General features: G+C 36.1%; 1 protein-coding gene and 1 long non-coding RNA gene across 2 annotated transcripts in view; one reads left to right on the top strand and one right to left on the bottom strand.

Annotated features, from left to right (window-relative positions):
• Positions 1–26,425, top strand: part of LOC121660085 (adhesion G protein-coupled receptor A3-like) — a 263,515-nt gene that overhangs the window by 99,310 nt on the left and 137,780 nt on the right. The window contains exons 3-6 of the mRNA XM_042019066.1: positions 1,658–1,729; positions 5,510–5,581; positions 13,415–13,486; positions 14,241–14,404. Coding sequence (XP_041875000.1) covers positions 1,658–1,729; positions 5,510–5,581; positions 13,415–13,486; positions 14,241–14,404 — 380 coding nt within the window. The remainder of the gene's footprint in view (positions 1–1,657; positions 1,730–5,509; positions 5,582–13,414; positions 13,487–14,240; positions 14,405–26,425) is intronic.
• LOC121660086 lies at positions 314–24,797 on the bottom strand. Its single transcript, XR_006014547.1, has 4 exons — positions 24,675–24,797; positions 22,679–22,818; positions 3,034–3,152; positions 314–1,988 (listed from the first exon to the last, which is right to left on the bottom strand). It is a non-coding gene; the product is annotated as an uncharacterized LOC121660086 (long non-coding RNA).

Below are 26,425 nucleotides of genomic sequence, written 5' to 3'. Positions count from 1 at the left end.
TTGTTTGTCTTACAAGTTTTAAGAATACAGCTGTTCCCCCAATGAAAACAGTATCCTTCCAGTCTTTTTCATATGGACTCACTTCTGGTAGTTTAACTTCCTTCTACCTGAGTAGTTACATAGTTAACATAGTGTACAAGCAAAAGGGGTAGACACAAATGTTTAGTATTGAATATTTGAATATTAAAAAAAATGAGGCTTTGACTCACCCACAAAGCAAAAACCCGAGATCATCAAAGGAATAAACGCTCATGTAGATTAACTTTTGCCAAACAAAAGAATTGTCCTTGCAAGTTGACTCTGGAGAAGAGGGTGCAGAAGTTTTGTTTATACAGTTTTATTTGTGAGAAGGTTTGGAAAATTCACAGTTAAAGAAATGGTCACAACTTCTTGAGGAAATTAAGACAAAGAAAGATAAATCTACTTCTTAAAGACTTTTAGAGTTGCATGTGGCAAGCTGAAAGCTAAACTTGACTGTTAAAGAGTCCTAACTCAGAACTTAGTTAGGGACAAATCACTCATTGACGTCATTGCTATAATGAAATGGGTGTGAGACACAAATTTTTGGAACTGTATTCAAGAGATCTGCAAAAATGACTAGAAAAGTACAGAAATATTTATTTATGATTTTGACTTGGAAAATAAAATATATCCTACTGTGAAATAAACATTTGGGATATAATCTTGCCCTGTTCAGGCCAATCACAGGTAGTGGACTCAAGTTTTCAGCTAGTGTGCACTTTATCTGCAGTAAAATAAAAAGTCTTAAATAAGATTATTCCTGTGGCTGTTGATCCATCTGTACTTCAGCAGAGCTGAGCAGTGTATGTGCTGTGATTCTTGGAAGTGGCCAGCCCGAGAAACAGCACCGAAACTAGTGAGCACCAGTTGCTCCCCATGAATTGCAAATTGTCAGAAGATGAATACTGCCTGCAAGAATTTACAGCATTTGTCTCCTAGGCCTGCTTATCTAGTTGCACTGAAGGCACTTGCTTGGGGTTCACATCACAAAAGTCTTTGAGACAGTTCAGTAGTAAATCTGTGGGGACTGAGCTGAGAGCAGTGTCATGGCTCCAAGCACTGTGTCAAGAGCAGACCAGATTACTAATGCCAGTGAAATATTCTTTATCTGTAAAACAGCCAATCCTCTGGCTTGTCAGCAAGTGCAAAATGAAGCACCGATCTGCCAAATACGAGAAACTGCCTGTATTTCAGAACAGAAACCTGACCTGTCTGTATCACATGCCAACTGCTTCGCCTACATTAGGTGGAAATGAGAAATTTATTAAGTGTAAAGTGCACAGCACAATGAATAAGCAAGCTAAAAGGCTCTTGCTTTGCTGACTAATTATTTCATTGACTCATTGATTAAAACATTTTTTCCTGGGGCAAGAATGGCTGGTAAGCTTGTTTTGAAAAGTGTAAATAGGAGAAGAAGAATTAAAACAAGTGGATTTTTTTAAAGCATCTAATCTTGGAAAAAGATGTTTTTATAAACTGCAGATGATGTAATGTTTTTGATGCTACTATTTAAAAGAAATCCTTAGTTTTAGACAGAGAAAGGTTAGAATTGCATTGCATTTCACACTCCTCATGTATAACAGTGGTAAAGTAGGTAAAATGGTAATTAACCGCTCCTCCTATTATGCCTCTCTAGAGATCTGAAGAATAATTTGATCAGCACAATTGAGCCGGGGGCCTTCTATGGACTTTCAGAACTGAAGCGCCTGTAAGTATTAATTCCATTTGAATTATTCTGAAAATTGTGTTTGTATCGACATTTCTTTCCTTGGGCACCTCAAATATGCCACCAAGCAATAATCAAATAAGGGCACTGCCTGTAAAACAGAAAATCACACACTCTGCTTTTTACATTTACCATGCTTTTTCTTCTTCTTTCCCTTCTTTCTTCCATTTCCTTTTCTTTTTTACCTTTCTCCTTTTAAAATCATCAGTTTGCTCTCCAGTAAGTGTCCTAACAAGTACACCTGCAAAGGTAAAAAACATGCCTAATTAATGACTAAGCAGATGATATAATATCACTGTAGACATTAACCAGAAATAACACTAAGGAGCTTAGATGTGTGGGGACAATGGTTTGTGCTACACTAGGGTTTTTTTGTTACATAAGGTCTACTTTACTTTTATCATAAGTCAGATCTATAAAATACAGTATTAGAAAGGAAACTTTATCATACTGTGGAATTTGTCTACCATTTTCCATACCACCCACCTTGACTCTGCTTGATATCTTTTATTTTCATCATGGTTTTCTAAGGAAACAAGAGCTTACACAGTATATTCCATGTCCATCATTCTTGCATTCCTCTCTCGGAAAAATGTTCTGGTAATACTTTTGGAAGCACTGGCTGATTTTTAAACTACATTTTACAGGGTAAAAATACCTAAGTTACAAGGATTCTACAGCTGGGCATTTTTCTTTAAACTAACAAGGACTACAGACCCTCCTTAGTTGTACTCAGCCTAAGGAAAAGTGAGATGAACCCTTTTTTAATTATAATTTTCCAAGTGACAGCTTCCAAGTGTCCGTGCACTGACTAACTAGGGCATCAGCACATGCCAGGCATTTTCCTAGCCATCATGTATGCTGTCTTATGTTTAAAGGGAAAACCTATGAGAAAGCAGGGATTATTGTAGTGGGATGGGAAGATTTAGATGAGAAGGAATGCAAATCCACAGAAAAAGAAATTGACGGCTCCTCTGCTTTTCTGCTGTGTGGTTAAATTCCCGAACCGCTGTGTGCCGGGAGCACTGCACCATGTTTCTATCTCTGATAATACTGTAGCTGTGTTTTCTAACACCAGCCCCTCAGGTTTAGTGTGTTTGGGTAGAAAACCAATTACATAATAATGATGAAGTTAGAGTAGCATACACATTTTTAATACAAATAAAAGCTTTAGGGTTGAAGCTTTCTTGCTGGCTCTGTGTACAGGGATGACAGTACACAGTACAATGATAAAAATGAGCGCTAATTGTTGCTTTGGCCATGCACTCTAATAACACAACTCTGACCTCTTGTGGGAAAACCAGGAAACCTGTGCAAGTCATGGGCTGCACATCCACAGACTGCACAGGTGGAGCCTTTAGGTCAGCCAGGAGAGATGAGTCAAGGGAGAGGAACTCATCAGGCACTGGAAAAGAGAGAAGAAAAGACTCTTCAGCACAGTAGAACTGGCAGTGTTGAGTTTTGTCATGCCAAATCTCACAAAAACCCTGTTGCTGATATGAACAAGGAACGCTGGGCACAATCTGGAGACAGAGAATTGTTTAATTGCTGGACTGCCACATTTGGCACAAATCTGTGTAGTTCCATGGTAAACAAGTAAATATCTTCCTTCCTTCAGTGTGCAACTTGGGAATGAGACAGTAGAGCAAAAGGAATAAATAGTGTAAACTCCTGTTGAATACTGAAGACAGTTATTACTTTAAGACTATACATTCGCATCTTTTTATTTCCTGTGTAAAATAGAAATGACGCTGAGTAAAGCAGAAGATGATGTAATGTGGGCAACTGCAAGAGAAACGGCTATGGCAAGTCAGACAGGCAAGCCACAGGCTGTCAGAATGGTTTCTGAGAATGATTTAGAGAACTGTTATCACTTGTATTTGAATGACAAACTGAATTATTTCAAGGGTATAGCCAAAATTACTGGAAATTGAAAATTTGTGAAGCACTAAAATTATGGCATTAGGTTATTCAACACAGGAGAGTTATTTTCTCTAACATCAACTTTACAAGTCAGCATTAGTAAGTTAAACGTCTTACTCCTGAAAAGGAGCACCAGCTTTGTACATCATGAACTGATTTGTGTTTAATGTAACATGTATTAATCTGGAGGAAAGTGTAGCGAGTTGCCTTTTCTTTTTGCTAATTTTTTTTAGAAAACATGTTTTGCAATACAGAGATTTCAGCCACTGCCATATATCTTCTTATAACACTTATTGAAGTAAACTTTGGTAAAAATACTGTTTTGCTCTGTGCCACACTTAGAGAAATATGCACTTGTATTGATTAGTATAGACAAAATCTACTTTTGCTACCCAAATTATGCCCCACGTTGTGATGCAATTCTTCCATACATGTTCAGACTTTGCCTAGACAAAAGCAAAGCATTACCCAACCAAGAATTCTGGGTAGGTTCTTTTTTATGTCTTCTAATATATAGATACATAGATATATAGATGCATATATATATGTATTTGTTTTAAACCTGCATTTTTAGATTTCCTATGTAGCTTTTATTAGGAGAATGTAAAGAATAATGCTGATATGAAATTATTGTACTATATTGTATCCTCACTATTATCTCAGCTGTTCCCTACTTAATATTCTTGACAAGCATTTAAGTAATACTTTCATTCTAATGTGATATTTCATCATATACTTGCACAACAATATATTCTTTGTCTGATAGAAGACAACTTCCTAGTGAACTCCAAAGAGATTGCCTTCATTTTCCAGCTAATTGGATGTGTTCCCATGAAAGCAGTAACTGGATTTGTCAAACTGCAACCTTTAGTCTTCCATTTGATTGCTTTAGTCTTCTCATGTATCAGTAGAAAAATATGGAATCTGCACAATGTAGTAAAGGAATCAGAAAGCTATCTCTAATTCTAAAACAAAAAATAAATTCAGATTGATTTTAACATTTTTTTTGGCTGCACGATCACTTAAAATCCTTAGATAATTGCAACTATTTTAAAAAAATGTACTTGGTAAGAAGGAAAATTTGGGTCAAGGTTGAAAACCTAATACATAAAAATCAAACTCTAATTCAGAATCTACCAAGGAGCATTATTCATGTTTTTACCACAATATAATTGTTTAAACCTGTCTTTGTCTCCTTCCTGTAAGCATCTTGTACACTGTATTGCATGTATGGCTTATACAGAAAACATTTCTTCACTTTCTGCAGGCAAAAGTTAGGGAATATAATGCCTTTTACTGTTTGTGCTCTTGGAAACCACAGTATTGCTCTTAAAAGAGCTTGCCAAGTGCTTATCAAAACTGACCTCACTAGCTCAAAAATTAATTGCCTTCTGGTTTCTGTGGTTTCAGCAAGAAAGGATGCTGTTAATGAGATGAAACATTAGTAAACAGTAAAAAAAATTTCAGTTTTGGCTGAATATTGCATGGAACAAAATGCATAATATTCTTCGTAAGTAAAAAAAACCTCAGGTGCTAATAACTCAGATCAAGAAAATCTGTATATTTGTAATATTATTTTGCTTTTATTGGCTACATATATATAAAATCCCATTTTAATGCAGTTAGAAGTCACAGTATGATTTGTGGAATATTGCTCAATAATGTTAATATAAAAGTTGTTTATTTAATTTGGTTACATTACATTATGGAAAAAGGTTTTATTTCTCATTTGTCTCTGACTCCTTAAGTATTAAAAATTAAGATGCTTTGTGTGATTATATAGGTATGTATATAAATAAGACAGACTCAATGTTTCATGGGATTTTTGGTTTTTTTCAGGGATCTTTCAAATAACAGAATTGGTTGCCTAACACCAGAAATGTTTGTTGGACTTAACAATCTTCACAAACTGTGAGTATAACACCAGTTTTGTTTTAAACAGAAGAAATCTAAACTGTCACATGACTGACCTGATTATAGATGGCAAGAAAATTACATTGTATGAAAGTTTTCAGTTTTCTACTAAAAGGCCCCTCTCCTGAGCCTTCGATTGTGATGAATTGATATTTTAAATATGTTTTCTCTCTTTCAATCGTAAAATCTATCAGAACTGCACAGAACTAAATTTCATTTTCACATTAAAAAGAGGCAAAACATGGTGTTTCTGTTTGAATGCATTTCTGTTTGCATGTCTAAGAAACAATTCAAGTAAGTTGGCTGCAAATTTCCTGGCTGGGAAAGAGACAAGTCTTAGGAAGAATCCTGGTTTAAATGGACATTTGTCTGGGCCCAGGAGGGCTCTGTATCTTCATTCAGATCTGTCTTCATTCCTGAATGAGAAATAAATTCCTATACTGCACCATAGTGTGTGACAAATCTCATACTTTATTTTCATCCTCTACAGCCAGTTACAGCATTTCCTTGGACAAACAGGGAAATCTTTCTAGAAAGATATGCCATGAGGTCAAGATAACACCAGGTAAAAGGCTGAAATTGGCACACTTACTGATCACATTAATGAGAGTAACCATGCCAAGTCTTCTCTGATGAAAAAAAATGGGAACAGACGATGGGAAGAGCCATGAGAGCATGTGATGAACAGGTGCACACTGCCCCTCTTTCTACTCATCTCAGATGATGAGTGCCAAATCAGGCAAGCCCAACTCACCTATTGAGGGTTTCTGTGTCTGCTTTTTTGTGCACAATGAACACGACTGTGACTATAAAGCCACATTGCCTTGGAAGGTAAGTTTAATTCAAAATGGTGAAGTCACGTTATTAAGTGGAGTGTGTTCCTAGATGCTAGGAACAGACTCAATAGAAACTGTTCAAATCCATGCTCTCTCAGAAAGATCTGAAAGTTCCATTCGCAAATCTGTAAGACCCCCATCTTAAAAGTGAATTAGAAGCTCAATACAGAACATCAGTCATTTGGTGGAAAAGAACAGAAATTCATTCCCAGTGAGTGCACAGCAGTTGGTCTGTGACAGTGTTTGGCTGTACTATCCCTGTTCTCTGAAGCCCAGGAAAGAATGTGGCAGTATAGCTCTACATCCTTCAGCGATGCCGGAGATGTTGGGAAAAGTCACAGTGTGCAGGCTGACTGCCCATGGTTACTGGGCTGATCAAACCACACCTTTACCGTTTCTTTTTGTACAGATTTGCCATATCCTTACTCTTTCTGGTAGCCTGAGTACCTGTCCCAGCATTCGCAAATTTTTTCTGAGCTGTGAGGATCAGGGAAAGACTCACCAGTTCCCTCTACACGGTCATTAACACTATTTTCTTGCATCCACTTTTCTTGTGGGTCTAGCTTTCATTTTGAAGTGGGTGTAGATCCATAGGTTCCTGTATTGTTTTCCTTCTGTTTCCCCAGTTTATAGCAGAAATTTGAGTTAGACATTTCCTAAGTGTAGCTCCCAAGTGACAGTCTAGTAACATTTTTTGCTTTGAATAATGTTATTTAATGAAATTACCAGTCCTTTCATCTTTAAGAAGGTTCATCTCTTATTGTTCTCTTAACATTGACCAAATCTTGGTTTTGTTATTACCAGATTTCATGTTCACATTCTCTTAATTCTGTGAGGCAGAGTCATTGTTGAAAGCTCTAAATGCAGTCACTCAGAAGACCATTGCTGCAGAGCATCAGTAATGTCTTATTCCCCTCCCTTCCATCTTGTCCATTATCTTACTCTGTTTTACAGTAAATGCACTTAACACCAGGTTCTTCATGCTTTCGTGGATGTGATGTCCACGCATCAGTGAAAAAAATTATTATTCTGGTAACTGGAGACTTCTTAGTCTGGCCTCTTGGTATTTTATAAGCGAGTTTTGAAAGAAAGAAAAAATGGAAAAAAATTGTTGGCAAATCAGAAATTGGTAAAAAATCAATATCCAGCTGTAGACGGTGTTTTATGTAATCATAAAAAGAGATCACTAATTCTCTAAACAAGATAAATTATTTCTTGGTTTTCATACACATCTAGCATGATGCTACATAAAGAGGAGAAAATCATTAACATTTATATTTATGTTTTTGTATGAGTGGAATTAATCTTGCAGGCCCCTAATTGCCTGGGTATTCTTTTGATTTTAGCTAGTTCTGCAGATCAGTAGTCATACTGGAGGTGGTCTTGGGAAATACACTTTCCAGAATTTAGTGTGTGCTTCTCCCATAAATACATATAATCCAAATGACCAACCTGACTGAACAGAAGAGAAAATCATAGTAATGTGATATATTTAGGCTGGTATAATACCTACTCTTTATTAATCTCTTAGTTATATTAGAGTAGTATTGTTGAAGTATCTTTTGCACCATGTCTTAGCATACTTTCCAAATTTTAACTTAAGTTCTTCCTGTCACTTTGTTAAGCTTTTCCTGTTATCATCTCTCTAGTTATTTTATCTTTTAAAAATTTGAAGTATTTTTTTCAAGATTTAAGATTTGGTTGTTAATCCATTTAGTCTATCTTCCATTTTTCTTATTTGGCTTTTAAATTGCCTTCCTACCACTGACCTAATAAATAGATCCATCCTGCATTCTAGTCTATGTGGCCTAGTGCTTTATTAATTACTTCATTTGTTTTAGTAGTAGTAGCAGTATTTCAAAAGTCTGTCCTTTGGAAATCAGAGGCTTATTAATAGTTTAGTCTACATTTTCCTTTCATCTCACATGAATCAGTTCACGACTGCTATGTCAAAAGCTACAGCTGCCTTGCAGGGATTGTCCTCTTTACCAAACCAAAGTCAAGAGTACCACTGCTCTTGTTGGGTCTGTGATTATTTTGTGAAGAAATACAGCCACAATCGCAGTCAAGAGGAACTGTCCCCTGCCATTCAGAGTATCTATCACATGTTCCTCGATCTCAGAAATCTTGTATAATGTCATAATGCTGATAGCAATTATTTGAACTGGGATCTCAATTTGTCTCTGCTGTAAGAACTGGTCATTGTTAGTGGACTGCAGGCTCATGCTGCCTGGTACTTTTCTAACACTCTGTAGCTTTGTTCCCCTTGGAAGTTCATGAAGAATCATACTTTTTAAACATGTTTAAAAGACAACAGGTCACCTTTCTGTTGCTGCTGATACCTCTGAATTGTGTTTACTTGCCATTTGAGGGGTATGAGAAAGCTGTTCTGTGGGAAGGTTATGGAGAAGCATTTACTTAGCAGAACATCAGTGTTTGTAACAAGGAAAAGATGACAAGTTCTTAAACATGGAACTGGTTTCGTAGCTATTTACTCAAGGAGCAATATAAAGATCCAACGTATGTGTTGATTTATGGAGTTGTTGATTTGGTAATTAGAGCTCTCCCGTGTTATGTTAGCAGAGATGAAGTGCAGAAGCATCTCTGCAGGCTGTTATCAAAACCAGTAGGGAGAGCCGTGAGTCCACTGGAAGGAGCAAAGGACATAAATCTTTTCATGTGCCTTCTGTGAAATAAAAATATGGGATTTTCTTGTACTGCTTACAAGCACAAATACCAGGTGAAACAAAATAACACAGTGTGTTTCACTCAATCTTGTAAATCTAATTCAATTTGAAAAAAGATGGAGTTAGAGCTGAAAAATCAGCTATGGGCCCAAACTGACACAGTGTGGTTTGGCCCAGTGACGTGATGCGTAAATCTAAACTGAGAAGGGTAAAGGTATGTTCAAATACTTCACTAAAAGGATGAGGGCTGCCTGGGCTTTCAGGGGTAATGCAGACACTCTTCAGAGGGCTTGGTGGTTTTGTGCAGTCTATTTTAGAACAGGACAAGCTACGGAATTCTTGAATTAAGAAAAAAATGAATTAAAAGTATCATCTTGTATTGTTTTTTTAAACATGCAGACATACAGAAACCACAAAAAATTGTAAGTTCTCTTGACAACGTAGAGAAGACTTTTACTCCATTGCAGTCAGGGCATGTATGTCAGGGAACAGAAATTGAATTCAAAGTTACTAATGAAACCTAAAAGTTCATACAGCCTCTGAAATTACTGCAGCCAGTGACTTGTGATTATGTCCCTTGAGATTGATTTAATTTTTACACCTTTTTGGATTTGATGGTTTTTTACTCTGTCAAATGATTTCAAAATGCTTTCATGTCATATGAGAGATGCAGCTGGCAGTGCCTCTCTATGAGAGTAGATTTATTACGTCTTCTAAGATACTATTTTACCTCTTTTGACTTAATATATTACCTTTTGGCTGTGTTTATGCTGTGATGAGGTGCATGTATTCTAACTAGGAGTGACATAATTGAATGCAACAAATCTTCCAAATCTCCTTTGGACCCAATGTTTCAGTGCTTTGTTCCAGAATTATGTATGCAAATATATTTCTGCTAGGTAATAGAGCTGCTATCTACATTAATTCTGTTTATATTTAGTCTAAATATTAAGAGCTGTGAATACTGGGACGGTGCCCCTCTGCTGATGTACCAGACTACATTTATTTAGTCCCTCATAATTCAGCTTTTCAGGTTTCAAAACGTTGCGGCCTGAAATCTGTTCTAAGAAGCAGCTACTGCTGGGTCTTCCCTTTGGAGGTTCAAACCCAAACTTTATCATTGCTTCCAATTGTTTGATTAAACTGTATCTGATTTACTCTTCATCCTGCCTCTGAATCATCAGCAGCAGTTAGCTTTGTGTTAATATTCTACTGCAAATTCTTGTGTAACTTTCTTGATGTCACTGCACCAACTGATCATTTTGTATGGTGCCAGAAATCAAATAAAAACACACTAACACAATTCAAACAGACCCCATTTCAGCAACATTTCAGCAAATAAGAAAATACTCAATGTAACCTGCCCTCTCTGTATTTGTTGTCGTTTTTTTAAACCTCTTATCCCACTTTTTTTTTTGCACAGATCAGTCTGCATTCAAATTTGCTTTTTAATGCTGCTCTTAAGAGGGAAGCATTCTTCATATTCATATACTTCTGCTTCTATCTATATTCTGCCTCAAATGATACTTTGACACACGTAACTCTTTTTGACTGTTTTGTGGCATTTGTCATTTATGTTAAAACTTTTGGCAAAAATGCTTTATTAATTTCTCTAAAAGCACAAGTATTGGTATATGAAAAAACTGTGTGTAGGACTTTATAAGTAAGACTGAAATGTTTTACCTCTGATAAAACTGGAAGCCCAGCCTTCTGTTAATGGAGTGAGTTAATGGCATAGTAAGTGCTATCAGCTTTGGAGTGCATTAATTTGTTACGTTTCAAATGTTTGCAAACTAAGTGTTACAGATGTTTTTAGAACAGATGTCCTTTTAAATCAAGCTAAAGTGGGCTTTTAGGATATCTGAAATGGAGGAATTTCACAACACTATACATTTGAAAATATTATAATATATTATGTAAATTATGTGCACTAAAGAACCAGGTATTTACAGAGTGCTGCATCAGCTCAGAAATACATGAGTTATTTGAGTGATTTGAGAAGATTTCTGAAATTTTTGTTAAAGAACAATCTATTTCCACTGTTAGATATCCAAATATTGTAATTATGTTTCTTGGACATAGAAATGTGTTGCTTTTTGACTTACACAGCCCTGTGAAGATGATCCTAGTCTGCTAATTATGAGTAGTGATATGGAAACTTCAAACCAGGTCATTGCCAGAACAATATGAAAAGTTGAGTAGCTGGCCTTCTGCTGATGTCACTGTCAGGAACTCAATTATTCCAGCACTTGGTAAAAAGGAATGCTATAGGAATTCTACAATCTTCTGTAAATGGAGTGCAAGTCAGGAATGTTTAGGTTAGTGCAGTGTAGGTCAGTTCTGGCTAGATATCTTGGTGAATTTGATAGGACATAAAAGCTCATGGGTGCAGTACCCACCAAATGGGCACCTCTGGCAGGTGCTTAGGTACGTCTGCTGAACCCCGCTGTGTACACTGTGCAAATGACTTACAGTTTGTCCCCATTTCCTAAAATATTGACTAGACATAAAGCTTTCCTTTGGTCCAAATGGAATTACCAAACTTCAGCCTCAGTGATCTGTTTGTTTTGCCATATGAAGCCTGGCAAGCTGTTTAAGGGAGAGGCTGGGATTTGCATCAGATTGGAAAACTTTCTGTACTGCAGCAGGGCAAGGCGAAGGACAGGACTGGGCAGATTGCTTTCCCCATCCTTCAGTTCAGGACTTACTGACTGTCCTCTGTCAGTAAGTTTATGCTGCTGTAACTTCTTTCATATTACTGGAACCACTTCTGATCTACTTCAGTGTAAATTTCAGTGTTACCAGTTTCTTTAGTCTTTTTAATGTCTCAGTTGACTGAGCTGCTTCAGCACATGCCTTGTCAGGCCTTACGTCCAAAGAACACATGGGTAGGTCCATCTAATTTTAACTAAAGAGGTTAAATGAGTCTGTGAAATGCTCATTATTTTTAGTTCCCCATTGACAAATCCAAAATATTAAAGGTGGAGAAATATGTATCTACAAGCAAACATTCATTTCCACTTTTGGACATATCCACACTTAGGTACTTGAGAATTCTTCCAAGAGCTTTGCACCACAACTGTATAAAGGTGCACTGTTAAATAAAATCTTAAAAATCAGTTCAGTTATATCAACACATCTCATCGTCACTTAATAATTTCACTTTATGTTGCTGATTCAGTTTATTTTTATACTCTATTACCAGAATTTTGCTTTAAACTACTAAGAAATTTTGAAGTGTTCAGTTGTATGCAAAAATGAGATTAGTTATTGCTTCAAGAGTGTCTTAAACTAATTTATAATACAATTAGCAACATTTTCTCTTCTTTCTTGAGTACATTGACAACATCTTTTTTAAGGAAAAAGTAATAAAACCATTTGCTTTGCCAGTCTACTTTTTTTTCCCCCTGTATCTACAACATATCTCCAGTGAAGAGCTCTGACATTTTCCTGATAACTGAGTTTTTGTAACCAACCTTGAATTCAAACGTAGTCTTCAGGCACTGGGCAGAAAGGAACATATATCAATATTTCAAAAGTAGGCAGTTCATATGCTCTGAAACATTTATCTTGGATATGCACTAATTTTTAAGTTTATGGGTATAGAAAAAGACATTATTACTTTACAATTAATCATTTAATTTTTGTACTACTAAGGCACTGGCAGAGAAGTACTGTTAAAGTGTGTGAAAGCGAATTGCCTCTATTTGCAAGTACTCAGCCTGAGCCATTCAGCCATCAAGACAAGAAATAGTAGAGCAGTAATTAAAATGGAAATGTCCTTAATTTAAGGATGGGAAAAATTGGTGTGTTTAAAGTCCTTTGTAATAAAAGTATTTGTGTAGTCACTTTGAAAACTCATTACTATTTCAAGGAATTACTTGAATTCTTTGGAACATTACTAAATTAAGACACTGTTTTTGTTTCTTTAACTTGAAGTGACATTCTATGTATACAATAAAAATACAACATAGGTCTCACTGACTAATTATTTTATTAATATTTTCACTCACATTCTAGAATATTTTCTTCACAAATTCCTTTCTTTTAAATATGTAGAAGTGTTCCTCTTTATGTGTATGTATATCTGCTGTGAAAATAAAACAAGTAAAAGTGTGTGATTTGATGTAAAAAAGTGCTGTAACTTACTAAGACCAAAAAGCAATGTACCAAATATAAATATGTTTTTACTCTTGTCAAGAAAGCAAAACTTCTTAATTAGCATTGGGAAAATTATACTCTATAACAATTTTCTTTTCTTCTCGTATTTGTTATAACCAATGGTAAATTGCTTTTTTTCCCCCCAGGAATTTATCAGGGAATATTTTTTCAAGTCTCATGAATGGACTTTTTTCTGAGCTGCTAGCTCTGAAAGCCCTGTGAGTATCATTCCTTTTGTTTGTAAATCTGAAATACTTCAGAAAGGCATTAGAATAAACGTAGCAGAGCTGAATATGAATTCAAACAGGATTGTTACTAGAGATGCATTCCAGAAATAAAATCTGCATTATTTTTTTATCCATGTCTGGCTCACTGCTGATGAGCTGCCATCTTTACCTGTTCAGGGAAATGGCTGGCACTGACAACTCAACCCCATTCCTGACTAGCCCAGTCTAGCTCTCCTGACTAGCATCCCTTTTATTTTCTTTATACTTTATTATCCTATACCTTTCCATGGTTTCCTGCATTACATCATATTGTGCCTCTAATTGCACAAAACCAGTAATGTTAAATATTTTTCTTGCAATTACAATAAAAATTCCCATTTATTGATATTAATTGTACCTGCCTGAGATTTAAAAGTGTATACTGAATGTTTCTACTTAGAGGGGTTTTTAGTAATTGGAAGTATGTTATAGTATGATTTTCTGCAATAACACAGACTCAGAATTATTTCAGTAGTCAGTGATGCTGCTCTGTGACCAAATCCAGAATTTTTGCATAATATTAGGAAAGTTATTAACAGTGGGACAATGTGTAGTGGCTGTCTCAGAATATCTTTGTATTCATACATCCATAGTTGTGCATCTATCTAGAATTCTCTTTGGAATTAGATAATTTGAATCTAGCAGAAGAAAGTATATTCATGAAGACTGCATGTGTACCAATTATGGTCATTCTTTGCCTTTGTAGACATTTCAACACTGATTCACTCATTTGTGACTGTAACCTAAAATGGGTCTTGCAATGGGCCAGAAATGCTTCAGTCCGAATAGCGGAGGAAACAGTTTGTGCTTACCCCAGTGCTTTACATGGACTGTCACTTTATAACCTGAAGGAAAACCAGCTGATATGTGGTGAGTTGTACTCTCATTTAGCACTACAAATTGAAGTGGAATCCAGAGAAAATATTAAAAAAATAGACATGATGCAAAAAAAAAAAAAAAAAAAAAATTAATAAATCTGACAGGTATGTGACACAGAAGATACACCTAAGAATGAAAGAGAACGGAAAAAAAATAGAAATTTCTTATTTCATATGTCAAGAACACCACTGTCCTGCAATGTATTCAGTTATATGCAATTATGACATAAAACATTTAACTATGATGCTAGTTCTACATTGTATACTTCATGAAACTGAGGATTCCTACAGGAATTTATAGAATGTTTCATTCAAGTTATATATCTGACAGTGTGACATCAATGTCAAACGTCATTCTTGTATTTTTTATTTTTATCAACCTGTAAGTATACATTTTAGCACTGCTTCCTGGGGGTGAATAGAATTCTTCCAGTGAGCTTCAGTTAGGTGAATTCTGTATTTGAAGATCTAGAAGTGAAACGTTTTTTGGAGATTTTCCACCATAACAAACATGAAGGATATAGTGTAAGGGAGAAAGCAAAAAAAATATGAATGAGTACAGAAAACTCATTTTACACTGAGCATTGTCTAGCAATGAGCAGACTAAACCAGAGATTTTTGAAAGTATCATACTGCAGAGAAAAGATCGCTGCTTGAGATGATGCCGATGGGTTGCAGAATCAAAAGTCTAATTTCACACATAGTTGATTAATTGCAGAATCTTTGAATCTTTGACATGCTTGAATGACAGAAAATGGCTGAGACTGTGACTTTGCTAATGTCTTTTGCAAACAAAAGGAGAGTCACACGCTTCTCTTAATAACCACAAGAAGAATGATGTGTGTCGCTAACAAAAACATTCATAGCAGAAGGGAGATCAGAAGTTGACTGGAATGATATATAGAGAATTGGTTTTAGCAACAAATACGTATGTTTATAAGTTGGAAGAGATGTGAAAGGATGTGAATACTACCTATGGATGGTCCATCAGGTGAATTGTTAAGGAAACAGAGATAGGTGTCTGGAGGCAAATCTGGAATGAGCTCTTGTGAGCGAAAGATGAGACATTTCCAGTAGCCTGTGTTACCAAACATTTTAAATTCTGCAATACTCTTCAAATATCAAGGTCCCATTTTATAGAGAGCCAGCATGGGCATCTTCATAGTGATCCATTTCCCAGCAGGAGAAGTACTTCTTGTAAAAGTGCTGGAATGATCAGAAGAGTGATTAAGGACTGTTAATTGGTATTTCCAGGTAACAAGTGAATATAAATCTCTGAATTTTACAGAGGAAATGAAATCAATTTCTCAGAATTTCGTAATATAATTCCTAATAGGACTCCCTATCACACCTTTGATACAGAAGTTATAATGCCCATCTAGTTCTCACTCCTATTTACAATGTCCATAGAACACTTGACAAGGGTTGTAATGACTTCCAGTAGCTTGAAATTGCTTCCAATATCCACAGAGAGTTTTACAGTGGTTATAATTGCTGAGCCTGCCACCAGCTCTGTCATGTCTGCCAGGTATTTCATGGAGCTCAGAGTATCTGCTGGGTAGCTCACAGTGCCCAGAACATTTACCAATTTCATTTTCTGTAAGTTAATTTGAGCTTAGGCATAATAGAAGTCTGTCTGGCACCAAAATAATACTAGCTATTGAGAGTGATTTGTAAATAATAAGTGTTGAAATATGCACAGGGCTGAATAAATTAAACATATCTTAAAGAAAATATTGAGTGACTTAAAAATTAAAAACTCCATGTGAACACCATCCATACTGTCAGACAATTCTATTTATAGTAACTGATCTTCCTTCTACATGCTAAAAGATGTCATGAGGTATCGCAGTCACAAGATGAGCAAAAAAAAAGAAGAATGAAGGCCAAAAAAATAACAATAGGAGAGAAATGGGAAAAGATTTTTGCAGGAGAGTTAGGGAATGAACCAAAAAGTCAAATTATGTGGATTCTGAACAGCTACAGGGAGCAGTTTGCCATCAGCTTTTTAGATTTATTTTATATGTTGAAGTGAGAAAAACCCCATTTTTTGAATTTATTCCTGGCAAGCATTTCTCATGCATCTGCTAAGTCACGATAGCCAAAGTAGTAAGTTGCCTGTTGGAAACAGTTAAAAACCTGCTTCAGGGGTTTTTAGGAGCTAAGTAACTGCACAGTTTTAAAATTCCCAGGGTTCTGCTTGCATATTTCACTAACAGCTTTTAAGAGCTACTTAAATCTTCTTTAACAAAATTCTCCAACTGTCAGAAATGTTTGGTTAGAAAGCAATTCTTCACAATGTTGGAAATAAGGCTGAAAAGCTAGTTTGATGACAAAGGATAGTTTTGCCCTTGTCTTCTGCCTTAATGAGGAGGGACTGTGATGAATTCATAATGGTATGGACAGAGCATCCTTCTGAAAAATGGTTGTGAAATTGGCTTTGTGCAGTGCCTTGTTACTCTTTCTCCATGGCTCCAAATACAAGTTACTCAATTTTTAGGAGGAAAATTGCATTTTCCTGAATACAAGTGCTATAAATTCCACCTGAGGTCTGATAGGAGTCTGCGATTTTCCCTGGCACACATCATCAGCAGAGATGGATTCTCTAGGCCAAATTCTTCACTCAGGAGAGACCTGTAAGGGTTTTTGTCTTAAGGGAATTATGAAAGATTGTTCTTAAGGCTGGGATTTGATTATTTATACTGATGAATGAGATACGAGAATTTAGCTTCTCAGTCTCAAAACTGTATTGATGTTACTGAACAGCATGAAGAAGTAAAAGTTCAGTTGTTCTGCAAATTACAATTGACAAATAACTCTGATGGAGTGTTTTTCTGTTAGAAAGTGTTGACTCATCAAAACAGGTATTTGGGAAAGTGCTGACTTTCTTCTTTGCCCCAATTAGATTTTATTTAAAAGTTAGAAAGTTGTTGACATAACATCAATAATATTCACTTAAGTGTTTTGACTAAAATGCTGAAAATATTTGCTAAATATTACCAAAAACTATTTAAAAAGTGAAAGTATAAAAATCATTTTATATAGTGCTTTAAGACATTTGTTATTTATTATTTATTTATACCACAAAGAAAATTATCTAATTCTCCTGGGACAGAATGCTGTTCCTCATGCAGATCTCCTACAAATTAAAATCTTGGTTTTTGAATATACATATGCTGTACTAATGTTTATAAGTAAGTAATTGAGAGCATCTTATTCCCTTCTTTTAATTTAAAAAGAAATTGCTTGAAAAGAAAATATAAAAGAATATTGAGGAATCTATTTTTTTTTTACTTTATTGCATTACTACATAATAAATTACATTTTTATTCTTTATCATTATTCATTTTTTCATGCAGTTAGTAAAATTTTTTTTCTTTTTTGGTGTCAGTAACTTTTCAGGTTTCTGTAGTCTACTCTCCTAATCTTGGTCACAATATTGTTACATGGACCTATAAAGCAGAAAGGTTCAAAGAACTTGAGGTAGTATTTTGTCAGTTCTCAGGAAATCTAAATGTGGAGAAGAGTCTACACTGTTTTCAAGTAATTTTGCACTACTCAACCAGATGGTTTGCTATGCATACATTCACATCATTGCATCACAGCACTTCCAAGCAAGCTTGTTCTGCTGCATGACACCTTTCCAGTACTTGTCCTTACCTTTCCTGTAGTTGTCTTTACCTTTCTGAGCCGTGCTGTGAGGCAGTCTGCCAGAAAGCCCCATAAAGCAATCTTAAACAATCCTGGATGGCTCTCAGGCCATGTTAGCAGAGCTCGCTCTGGCCCTTTGCGTCTGACCCCTTATGAGATACTGGCTAAATGCAATCCCCCAAAACCATGTTTGCCCTTTTCCTGTGTTGATGTAAAGCTGTGCACAGCTCTTTTCCTTGGAAGAAACAAATCGATTGCTTCTCTCTTTATTATGCTTCTGCATCAAATGTTTCTGTTTCCCACTTCCTTATTATCTGTGTTATAAAGATCGGGAGAAAACCTTCCATGTTGAGCTGCTTCAACACGGGACTGTAGGAAAAGAGTTACAAGAAATTCTAAGATACAGCATTATTCCTTTACCTGTACTCTGCACAACTCTGGAAAAACCCATGCTGTTGCAATAACTACAACCAGCAAGGGCAAATGGAGACAATTCGCAAAGCTAGTATTAATACATGTTCTCCTTATACCACCCTCAGCAAAGAAACTTCAGAGGTAAAGGAAATAGTTATAAGCACAAATGTTAGATACATTCATTTAAGACACAGTCTCAGGGAAAAACATGGTAGAAACAGAACTTGCAAAGCACAGAGTAACGGCAAATTACAAGACAAAATATCTCAGCCAAGTTGTTTTCCTTTCTTGTACTAACATGGGTGAGATAGTATCTGGTTTTAGGTACCATCTCATCTCCCATAAGTGAGGGTAGGGTGCTTCCCGAGTCGCAGGAGCCTGTTTTTCAGAGGTGGAGTATCCAGAGCTTCAGTATCCAGAAGCTTGGTTTGAATTCTCTTGTTGCTCTGTATGCTTCACATTCATGACAATCAACTGCAGGGCATTTCACACAGGGGTTATTACAGTAAATTATTTTGAAAGTATGTATTATGCCAAAACATGTTTTCTGTCCATGGGTGGTGCATCTGTTGGCTATGACCCATAGAATTGTAAGCATTTACATTGAACTTTTAGTGAGAAATTCTTTGGGTTGGTTCATAATTTACTAAAAGCTTTAATAGTCAGTTAGGACTTTCACTGGGGATGGCAAGGAGTGAGCACTCAAAATAGAACTGGAGTTTTGTCTGTGTAGGATCTGTATGGTGAGGCTTCTGCCATGCCTCAGGGGGCTGTCTACTGAGAAAAGTGTTAACACTGCAGTAGAATAAAAATCCTTCCTACTGGAAATAGAGATGAGAAAAGAAGATAACAGCTACAAGTTGTGAGTGTCCAACAGTGTTTGAATTATTACTCAGTCTCTGAACTCTGTAAACTACCTTAGTTTAAAGTGTTAACTCATGAGTGAATTTAGCAAGTTCTGACTCATAAAATATTATTGAAATGTGGGGTTTGGGGTGTGATAGACTCCCTACTTAGGAGGGACACTTAAAAGGAAGGAGTAGAAATTGAGGAGATAAATCCTTTTCTGACTTCTGTATTCTGCAATAAAATTCTTTAAATGTTTCATAGAAAACGTGAATAATTTATTGGAAGGGAGGAGATATAGTTGTTAGGGAATTGTTTGTACTTAACTAGCACCTTGTCTGTCGTAGTTTGCCTCACTTCATTGAGAATCAGAGTATCTGTTGCCCCAAAGGAGCAGAGTCAGGCTAAAATGTAGGCAATTTTTGCTCTGATGCTCAGTACCTGTTCACACTGAAACTTGTGCAAAGCAAAAAAAAAGAAGAAAGCACATTTATATTCTTTATGCATTCGTTCTACTTGTGTTCTTAGAGATTCCTTGTCAATTTTTAGATTCAGTTTCTTAAATACAAAGGTAGGAAGTACTTTCATCGTTACCTACCGACTGTCACATTTTCTAATCTGCATTTCTCATACTTAAATATCAGGGCATATTTCTCCCAGGCCACATGCAGCTCCGTAGTCTATTTTGATAAGTAATTTTTTCTTTTTTGCAGTCTTACCTAAAATGCAAAAAAATTCAACACATTCAAGGCATTTTAAATGAATTAGAGTAATACCATTGGGAAAAAAAGAGAACATTTTGTTTTCTATACTTCCTCTATAAAGTACTTTCATTTTTTTGAAGAAGCTTTCTTTTTCCTCAACATAGATTCTTAAAACACAGTGTGGCTTTAAATGCTTTTTCGGCAATGATAGAATAGTGTTGTTTTAAATGTTGCATTCGTTGAAATGTCTTTATAATTTTACCTAATGTAATTGCACATTGTTTCCCCATCACTCCTAGCAGAGTAAGTCAGTATCCACTGTCCAATAGTAAGAGCTTTGAAAGAAAGATGTACTTTTTAAATGCTGAAAAAGGAAAAAAAACCAGATACTGGGGAATTTTGTCTTTGAAAGAACTTTTTCAACATTTAAATTTAAGCTGAAATCAACTTAATGCATTCAGCCTCTATCTGTGAGAGTCTTTAAGAATACTGTCAACTATCTTGTGTTAGGGATGTTGGTTGAGAAGTGAGATTTGAAATTTCTTTTTTTATGTGGTGCCAAAAATTAAATATCTACATTGCCATTCAAGTCTTAAAATGACAAATATATATATTTGCACATAGGTTTTTCTTAAAAGTTTTCTTTTCTCTGTAAAATATATTGCAAGAAAAAATACTGGCTTAAAATTAAAAAGGAGTATCTTCATTTCTTTTTCTCAGTGTACACAAAACATTTTTTTGGTCTCATTTGTTACTTAAACTTGGGGACAGGCTTGAGATTATTGTTTCAACCATTTCTTTCTTAATTTACAAGTCATTCTTACTCCATTAACTCAGTGTAAATATTGAACTGTGAGAGTTTTCAGTATATGGTAACTGACTAAACTCAAAACCTCAAGCATGAAGAATGATGGATTAATTATCCAGATTTAGATTTCAGTCCTGCAGTTTCTTGGCAGTCCACAGGTAGCTTGCTGCATTCATGCAGAGCATTGTCTTCCAGAATATGCAGGATCAAGACTTCAGCTCTAATTCTTCAGGGAGTGCCTAATCACATGAATAGGTCTAATTATGTTGAAATAGGAATAGTCACACTAAAAACCTTTCACAGGATTAGGTTTTTCAAGATATGGATAGTGATACAATTAGCAGTATTTAAATCCTCTTCTCATTACTTTTGTTTTACAATGTTAGCAATTCATGATTTTCTTTAATTAAAAAAATATGCATAATAACAGAATGTATATAAATCAGATAATATAACTGTGTATTTTGGCTCTTTCAAAGATAGATGGGGTAGATTCATTTTATGCCAGAGCTAAGTGGCCATTTGTATATCAAAGCTGGTTTCCATACTATCATTTGGTAGTATGAAATGAACAATGGGACCTTTTGGCTCCAAATTCTGAATTTCTCATCTAATATGATCAGTCTCAAATTGGGGAAGAAGGAATATGTTGCCCTACATTTGCTATTAAACATTATCTAATCTCTTTAGTGGCAGTTTAGAACACTGCTGCAAGATACAGGACAAAAAATTAGTAACAGTTAAATCTCATAAATGTGAAATAGCAGAAATATTAAAATGTTTGTTTGAGCATGAAATTTTACTACTACATATTTTCTTGCATCTGTGCTCACAGATGAAAATCCAGTTTAACAGAAATTTTCATCCCTGAAATTTTGCTGATTTAGATGCTCTAAATGTACCCAATTTGTTTTTCTCTTATATACTTACTTATATAAGAGCTTACTCTTATATACTGCATTAGAAGTTTTTAATGTACGCTTGTGTCTTGTTTTCTGCATTGTCTTTGACTGTTCTTCCAAAATGCATGCAAAATAGCTGAAGAAAAATTTAGCCAAGGTGGAGTGAAAATAGCAGTGAAATGAGGCCTTTTTAATCTTCAGACTTCTGCCCTTGAACACTTAGCTGGCCATATCCAAAAGCCAGTTGCTCATGAGCAAAACAATGGTAAAACAAACAGCCTTGACTACAACCCATGGAGTATCCCTGAAGATATAGTCTTTATTTATAATATGGTAGCATGTAGATTAAAACACTAGGGTTAAATTTTAAATATTGGTGGTCTCTAGCTAATATTATATAAGCTTTTTAACAAACCTATGTTAATATTGTCCAATAATGACATTCATTAGAGTTTGCTGTAATTAATCTTAATTGTTCTCATAGGAAAATTCCCTATAAAGCTTCCATCCTAACAAACTCTCTTTTAATTAAGTGGTGTATACCATAGTGGCATTTCACATTTTTATAGCACATTTCATCATTCAGCACTTTCTTTAATGTTTGTATAAAAATGGCTGTTGAGAGCTTCTGACACTGTCAGCTGGGCTGAAAGGAGTTTGGAATGGAAAAATTTAATACTTCAACAGAACTGTTGCTCGTTCAGCATTTCTTTTATGACCTTTTTTTTTTTTTTTTAATACTTTCTGGCATAGATGAGTAGTCATGCAGCCTACTGGACTCTGGGCAATCAGGGGCAATCACAGACACTCTTGGGACCTTCCTGCCACTCTCTGAGTGTGCAGTTATGACATGAAAATAAAAAAGGTTTAATGTTTGGAAAGATGAGTGTTACCACTGCACTTCCCAGTTAGATAAAGCTAATCAGTATATTTGATTATACCTGTTGGACCTGTTGGAGTGGGTCTAGAGGAGAGCTGCAAAGATGTTTGGAGGCATGGAACACCTTTTCTGTGAGGAAAGGCTGTGGTTGCTCAGCTGTAGAGGTGAAGGCTCCAAGACCTCAGTGCATCCTTTCAGTACCTAGGGAGGGTTTTTCAGAAAAATGGGGACAGGCTTTTTAGTAGGCTCTGTAGCAAGAGAATTAGGAGTAATGGTTTTTAAACTAAAAGAGGATCTATTTAGGTTAAATATAAGGAAGAAGTTTTTTACAATGAAGGTGGTGAGACACTGGCAATGGGCTACCCAGAGATGTGGTGGATGCACACACTCCTGGAGACATTGAAGGTCAAGTTGGATAGGGCTCTGAGCAAACCTGGGGAGTTGAGGATGTCCCTGCTCATTTTGGGGGCAGTTGGACAAGAAGACATTTAAAGGTCCATTCCAGCCCAAACCTGTGTTTTGTAGAGCTGGGTGCTTTACTTTTCCACTGCTCAGCCATTTTTATTAACTGCGAGCTGTAATGAGTATGCAAAGCCATGAGCCAGCCAGTTCACTTGCCATAAGAGTAATTTGAGTAATCAAAATTAGCTTTCTAACAGTGGGTTCTGACTGGTGCCAGGAATGAATTTGTGTCGATGACTCTTCCAGTACCATAGCTGTCAATATGTCATGGTCTTCAAGTTTCAGCATATGGCAAGTAATCAAATGCTCCTCATCTTCTGAAGCAGAGTTCTGGGGCAATTTGAAAATAAGAAATTGAAAAGTTGCAGAAGTTTTATTTGATAAGAAAGAAATCAGTGATGAGAAAACTATTTACCTATTCTTCTAAATTTCTATGCCAGTGCAAGACAATGCAATTTTTAAAATTGTTTGACTGGAACAAAACCTTGAATTTCATATTGTGGAAATCTTTCAAGTAACTGTTACCATTTTACAAATTCACATGTTATAATATTTGACATTTCTATTAAAGAAATGAAACCAATTATTAAATAAGTGAAACCTGTTACCTCTGTTTCTCACTGCCTCTACTTTCCTATCAAGTAAATCACTGCTATCAGTAAATAAGAAAGGGTTTTTCCACTGCTCCCTCACAAGGCACATCAGTCCCTAGAACCGGTGCAAAAAGGGTAATTTAGTTTTACTGGGCCATATGAATCTGGAGGAAACTCCTGTGGACAAAGACAGGTTAAGTAACTTTGTCATGGCTGGAAATGTCATCCACCTGCAGAGTGCTGGATGGAACCTGTATTACTTGGATTTGCCAAAACTGACTAGATTTTAATTGCACTTTCCCCAGCTCAGCCTTTCTTAGTTTCTATGTAGCTGTAAATTATTTTAAGTAAATAAAGCAGATAAGTTATAGAATCCAAGTGAGTCTCAGAGACTCATCCAAAGCTATGATTGTAGCTCATCTTGGCATATTTGAACTGACTTTTATCTTCTATTTTGTGTATATGGAGTACCTCTCTGAGGTAAACTAACCCAGGTAACTGAAGCAGCAGTACCAGTGGACTGTGACAGCCTGGGCTCACTGTCCTTCTAACTTACGGTAAATCCTGTGTACTACTTCTGCTTATCTCCTTTGATGGCCTTACAGAAGTTTGCAGGAGTAAAACGCAGTACAGAATTTGTAGCTTTAAGTAAAACAGCATACATATCAGAAATCTTGCTCTTTGATTAGTGGCTACCATTTCGGTGTAGCACTTAGCATTACAAAAGAAACATAACCCCATAATTTAACTATAAGATGCTGGGAAGAAAAAAAAAATAACAAACCAACCAAAACAAAACCACTGCTTGATATTCTTGTCTGAAAAGCATGTATGAGAGTGAAAGGGACTGATAAAATGGTGTGGAATATGTCTTGCCATGCCAGCATTATGAAGCTGGTGGAAATTAGAAGCTATTACACAAACAAAAGCTCTGCTTTTTCTGCAGTGAGTGATAAATGAATGTGATACAAAGCTTTCTTGTGCCAAGCCCAAGAGACTTACCTTATTCTGCTGTGTTTAATACATGTTGGCATCTGTATTTTCTTGATATTGCATTGAAATTGGAGCCAGGCACAGCTTTTATTAAAACTGAAGCTTGGCCTCAGTTCTGTATTCATTCTTGACTTCCTTGGCACGTGGTGCCGTCTGTGACCTTCTACACCAAATGTTTCATTACTGCCAGCAAATTTTGCAACACAGAAACTGGCGTTGGTGTGCTGGCACCTCCCTTTTTGGCAGAGCTGGCCATTGGAGCGGTTCAGATCACGCTCTTTTTCTCCAGTTCCGTTCAGTAAATATCATCAGATGTAATTTGCACTGTCAGCAATTCAGATTTTTAACTAATGTTTTTCAATTTGTTTTTCCTCATTTTCATCTGTCCTTTTTCTTGGATTGGTTCCTTTGCTTTGTCCTCACTTCCATCTTTCCCCCACTGTGCTTTCCATGCACATTTCTTTCCCACTGAGACTGTATACAAATATTAGAGCTCTAACTCACACTTTTGTCAGCAGGATGTGCCGCACTCTGTAGGCACACTCAGTTCAAATAAAAAGCCCATTGGCAATACAGTAAATCAAGTGATTAACAAGAAGCAAAATGCCAACCTCTGGCTTTTTTTTTCTGTCCCAGAAGCTTGTGGTACACTGTAGCAAACTGAATTTTCTACCAATTAACTGAAGTCAATGGTGTATCCTGAGATGTGAGCACTGTAGTACTGCTGATGTGTGGGCAGCCTGGAGAAACCTGTGGATTTTCCTGTTTCTGGTTGTGTGAAAACTGTTGATGTCAAACAAAGCCAATTAATGAGGACCAGAAAAAGCACAGCAGAAAACTGTTCTGGTAGACTGAGCAGCAGAATGTGCTGGTGCAGTACAGGTTTATGCACTTAGTAGCTGTTGAGCTGTAGAGCTGAGCTGCCCAGGTTAAAGGTTATGCAGCAGAAAATGCAACGAAAGTGGCTAGAGGTAGGACACAGTTTCTCCAGTACCTTGTGCTGGTCACGTTGGTTGATGACTAGCCAGCTTTCTGTGGTGTTTAGGCAAAGCTGTTGGCGTGGGCCAGGTTTTGGGCTTACAGATTTGCTTTTGGTCATTCCCCCAGAAGACAGTAGTGACCATTCATTAGAAGTGAATATTATCTAAATAATATGGTACTTAAAAAATAACTAAAATATGGGTAGAAATGCAGTTTATGTTATCTTTTTTACAAGCATTTTTGTTCCATGTATGTCAGGCAACAGCAGTATTTCCTTCATACTTTCCTCCTTTCCAACTTTTAAAACAGAAAGGAAGGCAAAAACTAGATAGGAAATTGAAATACTTTTAAAATCTCGAGAACTGAATTGGAAGGAAAAAATAGGATATACATAATGTGTGTACGTGTGTGTGAGACAAATTCTTTTAGAAATATATTAAGGACACATGCATTGGAACATTTCCTTAGAGCTTCAGCACACCTTGCTATTTTTCTGTTTTAGCTAACTGTTTTTAAAATAATTTCTATTTTCTTTTTCAACTTTTTTAACATCTTGGGGCACTGCATGCATTAAAATGTGCAGGGCTATACTCTCTGTGAAAAGGACTCAAGTGATACCCTAATTCAGTGGTATTTGTGTAACCCGATTCCCTCTCTGTATGTCCTCAGTATTCTAGTCTAGAGCTAATCTGAAATACAAGACTAGATTGCATGAAGAGTCTGGCCTTCAGTCAACAAAACCCTTTTCTGCTGAGAAGTGAAAGATAACGAAAAAGATG

This window comes from Corvus kubaryi, unplaced genomic scaffold (assembly GCF_017639235.1).
Source record: "Corvus kubaryi isolate FWS band 111438036 unplaced genomic scaffold, C.kubaryi_AGA036_p1.0 138, whole genome shotgun sequence".
NCBI classification, from domain to species: Eukaryota; Metazoa; Chordata; class Aves; order Passeriformes; family Corvidae; genus Corvus; species Corvus kubaryi.
Note: the sequence above shows the minus strand (reverse complement) of the source record. Positions and strands in the feature narration are given on the sequence as shown.